This window comes from Limulus polyphemus, unplaced genomic scaffold (assembly GCF_000517525.1).
Source record: "Limulus polyphemus unplaced genomic scaffold, Limulus_polyphemus-2.1.2 Scaffold2183, whole genome shotgun sequence".
Lineage (NCBI taxonomy): Eukaryota > Metazoa > Arthropoda > Merostomata > Xiphosura > Limulidae > Limulus > Limulus polyphemus.
The window spans coordinates 132262-141279 of NW_013667793.1; the positions used below are offsets into that span (position 1 = coordinate 132262).

General features: G+C 33.9%; 1 protein-coding gene across 1 annotated transcript in view; it reads left to right on the top strand.

Moving 5' to 3' along the window:
- Nucleotides 1–5225: 5225 nt before the first annotated feature.
- Nucleotides 5226–9018, top strand: part of LOC111087461 — a 29855-nt gene continuing 26062 nt past the window's right edge. Inside the window, exon 1 of the mRNA XM_022394151.1 lies at nt 5226–5561. Within this exon, the coding sequence (XP_022249859.1) occupies nt 5237–5561 (325 nt within the window). The 5' untranslated portion in view covers nt 5226–5236. The remainder of the gene's footprint in view (nt 5562–9018) is intronic.

A 9018-nucleotide genomic window follows, 5' to 3' on the forward strand; every position in this document is an offset into this window, starting at 1 on the left:
TGACTTCAGCTTGATAGCACCTGGTTAGTTCAACCTCTCTTTTGCAACAATGTCTGCAGTAATTTTTGCAAGGTCTTCGGCTCAGTCCGTCGGCATTTCCATGAGATTTACCTTCTTGTATTCAATATCATAATTATACTGGTCTATCTTTCTGATCCAACGTGCCAGTTGTCCCTCTGAGTTCTTTAATTATCTTAACCAGCGTAAAGCAACATGGTCTGTACTGATGGCAAACCTGTTGCCATAGAGATAAGGATGGGAATATGTCGGACTCTTTACTATAGCAAGGAGTTCCCTCCATGTTACACAGTAGTTCCTCTCTGGTGTACTCAGGACCCTACTGAAGTAGGCCACCACATGTTCGTTTTCACCCACTTTCTGAGACAACACTCCTCCAATTCCGATATTACTAGCATAACAATCCAGTATGTACGGCAGTGAGGGATTTGAAAGTTTCAAAAGTGGAGCTGAGGCCAAGTTTTCTTTCAACGACTTGAAAGCATGCTGGCAAGAAACTATCCATTCGAACTTCTCGCCCTTTTTTTTTTTGTCAGATCATGTAGTGGAGCAGCTATAGTTGCCAAGTCGTTCACAAACTTCTGGTAATAGTTACAGAGTCCCAAGAAACTTCTTAACTCTCCCACATTGTCTGGTATTGGCCAATCACATACTGCTTTCACCTTGTCAGGATCAGTTCGCACACCATGCTCACTTACAATATGTTAACTACTGTACGTATATTTACTGCCACTAGCTAATATGTGGTTTGCTTGTTTCAGCATATATAAATCAATGTGACAAAACTTGTATTCTGATTTGAAACATCTTGGTTTAGATTAAGTTCTGTAGATATAGTATATTTAACTTAACCTATTTTCTGCTTTGTATAATTTGTAATACAGAGTTTTAATACTTGTTGCTTCTGCTGGTAATTTGAGATCTGTATCTCTTTTTACTGTTGAAAATATAGCTCATGAATAATGATATTCATGAAATAATTTTATGTAGAAAATGTAGGTAATTTATGTATTGATTATTTACAATAAAAACCTTTATACTAATATAATCTATATGCTATAGTAAAATGTAATAAGAAAATTAGTTGTGAGTTTATTATTTGAAAAAATGAGTTTATACAAGTGATGTCTATACCTTTTATATACAATATTATTTACTGAAATGAAAGAATTTTGGTATAAAGTATAAAGAATAATATGAAAAAAATTCCTCTCATAAATTGAGATTTATATGCATAAAAGATATTTAAAGATAAATTTACTTGTTAGAAATGTGTATTGTAATAGCATAATCTTGTTAAACATAGTATCTTTTGTGTAGGACCCGGATTGTCCATCCACACTGAATTGTTATACACAGGAGAAAACAGTTTCTTAAGCAATGAGTTGAAGCTAGCTGTAGAAAAAGAAATTTTACTTGAGCCTTTAGGATCAATTAGTGTTTTTACATCTTTTTTTGTTTACTGAGTTTTCAACAAGTGCTACAGCAAGAAAGTGTTTTATAGAACATTATTTTGTCTGCCTGAAATTCATGCCAATATCAGCATCTTATTTAAAACTGATTTTAAGTTTTTTATAAAGAGCAATTTATGAAAGATGTATTACTTTATTAATTGTATGTTTTTGTTTTAATTCAAGGTAGAAATTATAATCCCAATTTGATTTTCTTGTGTATCTTTGATGGAAATATTGTACAATTTCTTATTGAGTAATAGCTGTTTTTAATTATGATTTTTCTTAATCCAATTACACATAAATTGCAATAGGTATTTCATTGATTTATAGTTTAGTATTTTGGGAGTAACAGCTCTGCTACTACCTGAAAAATTTTAAGCTTTACAGCATATACATTCATAACTTTGGAGTACTTAAAATCATACACGTTTTGATCATTTATAGAATTTATACATCTTTGAAGGAGTATCATAGTTGTTACTCCATATTGGTGTAAATTTACTCTGTTAAAACAACTCATCAGATCTATTCCTAGACCCCATCATGCTTGGATGACTTCCCATGGGCATTTTTAGTACCTTTTTCATAAGTGGAATATCACATAAATTTGAACAATCCTGGTTCAACTTTGGTTTGCCTTCAAAGTTTGTACCTGCTGCCTCCAAAACTGTGAGAGGAATTTGTAGATAAACAAACGAATTTATTAACAAATTTGCAAACACATAATGTGAATTAACGGGGGCATGCACAAGTGAGGAAAGCAGACCCCCAATAACTTTGTGCACGAGAACTTAGTCATTTTGATGAATGTAATGCTGTTTATTTCTTTGTGTGTGTGTTTAATGACATCCCCTTTCCCCCGATTAAATTTCTGTGTACAGCCATGTGAATTAATATAGGGATAATAGTTTTAGCTGGATCCTCTTTTCGGTAGCAGCAAATTGTCGGTAGCATGTGATAGTAAATTTTGAATAAATTAAGAAGGATAGGATAAGGATATTGCTGTTTTCTGTTTAATGCTAATAAACTAATTCTGGTAGAAGAACACACAGCAGCTGTATTATTAAAAAGTATTTATAGGCTAGCAGTGAGGCTGGTTTAGAATACAGCTATGCCTACGAACTTTGACTTTTTTGTACTTACTCTTGCTTTTATAATGAAGTACTATTCACACCAAGCATCAAAGTCATATAAACTGGGCTCCCTGATAAAATCAGCTATAAAGTATAGCCATCTACTTCTTTAAAGCCCATCAGAGTCTTTCAAATGTAAGGTGATGTCGAATTTATTAGACAATTGTAAATATTTGGGTACCTGAAATTCTATATGTTAGTCCCAGGCATGTCTTTTAACTCCTATAACATTGTTTTAGAGCGAAGTAGGTTGTTTTACATTTTTTGTGCAAGTGATCCACTTTTGTTGAAAATGTTTGTTGTACTTGTTGAGAGGCCATTATCAGTGCAAGCATGCTATTTATTTCCATCTATCATGGCACAACAAACAGATGTCACGTGACTTAAGTCACGTTCTTGCATAAGATCTATAGGATATTGCACGTAACTAGCATAAAATCAATGCTCCACTGTGGGGTTCGAAGGACCATCATGATTAACAGAGGCCAAAATGTACCGATCAAGAACTTCCGTTTTTCCCAATTACTTCTATAGCTACGGCAGAGGGAGTCATGCCGAAACAAAAAGATTATCCACCCGTGGTACCTGAGCACACGTGCCAAGTTTGGTCTCGCTTGCTTGTAAGTGGGGGATATGAACACAGATTCAAAAATGACGCCCTGTGATCCCTGTAAACCTATTCCTAGACCTTCATTATGTCTGGGTTATCTTTAGGGGATTTTCTATTCCTCTTGGTAAGATGGAGCTGCATCATATAAATAAGGACATTCCTGGATCACTCTGAGTCCGCCTGCCAAATTCGATCTTGCTAGCTTCAAAACTGTGGAAGGAGTTTGCGGAGAAAATACAAAGGAATTGGTTTGGTTTGAATTTCGCTGAAAGGGCAAGCATGTTCGGTGACGGAGATTCGAACCCGCGACCTTTAGGTTGCGAGTCAAGTGCCTTAACCAAAAGGTCATGCCAGGCCCAACAAAGAAATATATCAAACATACGGGAATAACTTAACGTACGTTAGCATTGTATTTCATTACTTAATATGGTATGAAACATCGAGAAATAATGTATTTGGTTTCATAACTAAAAAAAAAGTTAGTTTTATTTCATACAGAAATGATGCCCCCCAGTGGTACAGCGGTATGTCTGTGGACATACTGCTAGAAACCGGGTTTAGATACTCGTGGTGGGTAGAGCACCGCTAGCCCTTTGTGTAGCTTTGTGCTTAATAACAAACAGCTACAGAAATGATATGTATTGGCCTAAAATTGGATTAATATTAATCAAGTAAGAAAATTATTAATTATTTTAGTTTAATTTTATCCAACTTAGTTACTGTAATTAAGAAGTTGGCTGCCACTGAACCAATATTAATATTAATGATAGAGTACAATCATATATTCTGTTAACAGTAATCCAACGTTTTTAAGATTAGATTATTTTTATTGCAACAGTTTCCATGTTATCACAGTACCTAAAGTTTATATAAAGCTTCATTTTTGTCAGCAGAAGATTAGCTCTATGTGTTTAAGTATTACGTTCACTCCCATAATTCCTCCATTGGATCAGTGGTAAGTTTATGGACTTACAACATATAAAATTCTGGGCTCTATTTCAATAGTGGACAGAGTGCAGGTAACCTATTGTGTAGCTCTGCACAAAAACAAATACTCCCCTGAATTAGAGTAAGCTTTATTTTCTTCACTGTTGCCCAACATACAGTAGGTGAAACCAAAGAGTAGAAAAAAAATCACATATTCATCAGCAACTAAATATGTTAAAGATATTCTGGTTTAACATCACAAGCAAATCAGTTTGTGACAAGGCCACTTATAACCAGTAGAATTGCTTTTACTTTTTAGGAGGAAAACCAACATGTAGAAATATACTCACATACCCAACAGCGACTACACGTTTTTTTAGATGCTTTGGTTTAACATCACGATTAAAACAAGTTGTGCCAAGGTAACTTACAACCAATATAGTGTGTTTATTTTTAGAGGATAGTGTTTATTTTTAGAGGATAGTGTTTTAAACTTGTACCTAGGAATGTTTTAAATTACTTGTCATAAATTATAAATCCCCGTCACACCAAACATGCTCGCCCTTTCAGCCGTGGGGGCGTTGTTATGTGACGGTTAATCCCACTATTCGTTGGTAAAAGAGTAGCCCAAGAGTTGGCGGTGGGTGGTGATGACTAGCTGCATTCCCTCTAGTCTTAGACTGCTAAATTAGGGACGGCTAGCGCAGATACCCCTCGTGTAGCTTTGCACGAAATTCAAAACAAACAAACAAACATAAATTATAATTAGGAGGAAACATAGTACGAGATCCCCCTCAAAGAATCGATATGTTTTAGACTTCTGCAGAAAACTGCAAATAGATAACGTATCAGTCAGATAACTGAAGTTATATAGTTATAATGCATTCTGATTTCACAATAAAACAAGCAAATACTCATTTTGTGATAAACCTTCAAAATGACTAAGCTTTTCCTCTTTCATGTTTACCTTTATCTACTTGTATGATAAGAGGAAAGTGTAAATTCACGGACCCAGTAGAAACTAAATATTGGGGTTGAAAGCCTTGTTGCAAAGACGCTTTAAACAGCAATGCAAGTGAATGTAGCACTGGAAAATGTTCTCAAAAGTTATACATTCCTGTTCGGCCGTGTCTGAAGTTCTTAATCGCTGTAGTGGTATAGCTTCGATTCGCTTAGTATTTCGCCTGATGTCTTCAGAAGCCGAAAAAGACATTTTAAAGTTCCTCAGGAAGCATCAAAGTTTTACAACCTTTTCTCTGGGCTCTAACAGTGCTGCAAGTATACAGTATGTAGACACAAACCAACCAGGCCCCGCCGTTCTGCTGATAACTGGAATTAAGTCAGAATTTTACGACTTTGGGGGATTAATCCAAGCACTATCGAGAAAAGGTCTCAGAGTGCTGGCTCCTAATCTTCCAGGTATTTCTCCCTTTCATGGTATTCAATAATCGACATAATAAAAACCCATAAAGATTTCCATTAAAGGGGTACAAGTCTTGTCTAAGATTGTCTTTTAATATTAATCAGAAGTCTACCTCACATTTATAAGTTCAACTATCTAACTTAAACTTGAATTCACGAGAAAGATTGAAATATAACTTAAAAGGGGTTAAACATGGGAAGGGTTTGCATTATTGGCTCTACCATATTTTACAAGAAAGTAGACGGTAGTGGATTCTTAAGAGAGTCAGGGAGGTTTCTCTAAAATTTGACGTGTATAATCACGATATAGTGTTAAACCTTAGGATAATCTTGTTATAGCTGTATGCATTCTTCAAGTTTTCGATGAATTGTCTAATTATGTGGTAAAAGTGTATAATATAGTATTGTTTTAAACTATTTGAAGCGAAAACTAAGAAAAACTTCTGATACGCTTTGCAGTATGATCAAAATACGTTATTGTCCGTCAGAAATGTTGCATTAGTTAGGTTTTGACAATTTTAACTAGCACTGATGTACTGATGGTGGTGATTAAGTAGACGACATGAAAAGTAAGTGTTCATATGGAGCTTCAATGGAGCAAAGCAAGTAAGTTGTTTTTCGTTTGAACCAAATGCAAAAAGAAACCATAATATAGAAGTGTAAACATTGAATGTTTCAAGTGGTTACCACTAATTCCTAACTACGGGTAAGAATTGTTGATTTTAAACAAAAATGCAAATTATTCATCACGATATACCATTTTTGTTTGTGAAATGGTTAATTTGACTATTTTCCTGTAAAATAGGTATATACAACTCTAAACAAAAAGCAAAAGTATTCTGTTTAAATGCTTGAAGGTGTATCATTATCGTAAGTCTGAAAAAACAACAACATTATATAGAAAATAAGTGATGCTGATAACATGATTATGCTTGACATTTAAGAAATGAGCAGAGCCTACGAATAAAAGAGTTTGCTCATTTGTAAGCTGATGCTCGAAACTAGCTTTCTCAATTCAGAAAATATAATGTCCACATAGGTTAAATAAAACTGTTCCATGTTGGGGTATTCTCAGTTTACCCTGATTTCTCTCAGAGTAGCCTACACGAACTACAAGTACTGGAGGATCCATCAGAAACTATTACAAAACAGTGCCTGGATTTTCTTCACCCTTATCTGAACCTTTATTTCAAAAGAAAGAGTGAAACACAAGGTGTGAACAATCCAAATTTGTATTAAGACAAAAACGAAGTAAAATTCAAGTTAAACACTTGAACAAGTTATTGTGTGTATATGAGTGTCGACCAGGAAAACAATTAGAGAGATAGAGTTTTATTGACGTTCTCTCACCACTATACTTTTAGTTCTAAGTTGTTTTAAGCACAGTCTATGTGGTTGAAAACAAATACATGTTAAACAAACATAGCAAAAATCTTAGTAGATTTGTGTAAGTCTATGTTGGTCGAAATTCATAAATTACAATCTTTGAAACATCTATTATATATCTGGAATGCAATTTATATCTTAAGAGGGCCACTCTCATGTTATCAAGTGGCGAGTCATACTCCTAGGCAATCACATAATCCACTGCCCCAATAGACCATTGCTTCTATCCATTGCATTATTTATGCTAATGTGATCTTTTCTAAAAGAAAACATACGGGATAACTTTGGTGACTCATGCAGTCCCATGAATAACCAATACAATAAAAATTTAGTAGTTCATGTGACTCTTATTACAGGCAACTACAACAAAATGTGGTTTCTCGAAGTTCCCAAAAACTTTATTTTAAATAACTTTTTAAAGAATTCTCAAACAAGACTATTAATATAGTCAAACAATCCCGTAAACTGAAAAGTAACCGCACAATTAACGAGATAAAATCCATTTATAATCTGAAAAAAGACACTAACATTAAAATTCATGTGATTGATGTTCTTATACTAAGAATATACCCTGAAACCACTGAAAATAATATAAATCTGTGTTGGTGAAATAAAATAGTTAGTGTGTACTTCTGCAGTATAAAGAGTGTAATAAATAATTTGATAAAATAAATGTTTAATACTTACTATGGTAATATAAAGATATTTAAATTAAAATTTAGTTAAATAATTCTATTTAAACCCTACTTCCGTAAAATACAATATTTAGTAACTTTTTATAATATTTAGATATTTATATATTTTGTTCATTGCAAAACTTTCTAACTAATCTTTATTAAGTATCCGTTGTATGTGTATATATTCTACATACCAGAAATTCGGGCAAATTTATAAAACAGTCATTATAGTTGTGGATTTTATTGTATCCCTCCCTTTTCTACTTCATTCCTCAAGAGTTGTATGGCCAGGTGGTTAGGGCGCTCGACTCGCAATCTGCGGGTCGCGGGTTCGAATCCCTGTCCCACCAAACATGCTAGACCTTTCACCCGTGGGGGCGTTATAATGTAACTGTCAATCCTACTATTCGTTCGTAAAAGAGTAGCCGAAGAGTTGGCGGTAGGTGATGATGACAAGGTGCCTTCCCTATAGTCTTTCACTGCTAAATTAGAGACGGTAGCGCAGATAGCCCTCGTGTAGCTTTGCGCGAAATTCATAACAAACCAAATCCTCAAGAATTATTATTGGACTCATTCGATCCGTCTGGAGAGTTATGGAGTTTATTAGATCCATTTTTCTACTTTTAGTGTTTATCATTAAACACTGAAGACAAATAAATTCGATATTGATAACACACTTTATTTCACTTGGAGGTAAGGTTTTTCCGTTCTATGATATAAAACAGATAGGTGAAGTGTTTACATATACCTGTTTGGTTTCAAGCATCACTAAATTTAAAAAAATTCTTTTTCAACAACCACCAATTAACTGTTTCCATATTTCATAAACAGTTAAACCTTGAACCACATATTTTACCGTAATACTTTTAAGTAGAAAAAATACACAAAGAAAATTAAGAATAGGAATCTCTGCATTTAAATACACTTAGACAGAAAGGCAGGTAAAAGTTTTTATATTTCGTACCTAGCCATTGAAATATCTTTTTTATTATATACTGTAATTGAGATATTGTGGTATGCTACCCCAGCTTGTATATTTTGTTTTTTGTGGATATTGAGTATTTTGGTCTTAACATAGAAAGTCACTTAAGGAAGGAACTAAATTCCTCTCGCCCATGTTAATCACTGAACTAGGGCATGAACTGTGCTTGCTCTCTAGTAGTCAAGATTGCTAAAACGTGGCACATCTTAAGCAGAATAAAATGAATTTTCATAAGTATTTATACATTGTCAAAGTACAGTTGCTAAATATAACGATAATTAAACAAATAAAACACTAAACAGTAATCATGGGGAGAAACTACAGCAAGAAAACACAAATAAAAAAAGGTTAAATCAGTAATACGAACATATTAAAAAAATGTATAATTTAAATGAAGACTGCATGTTGT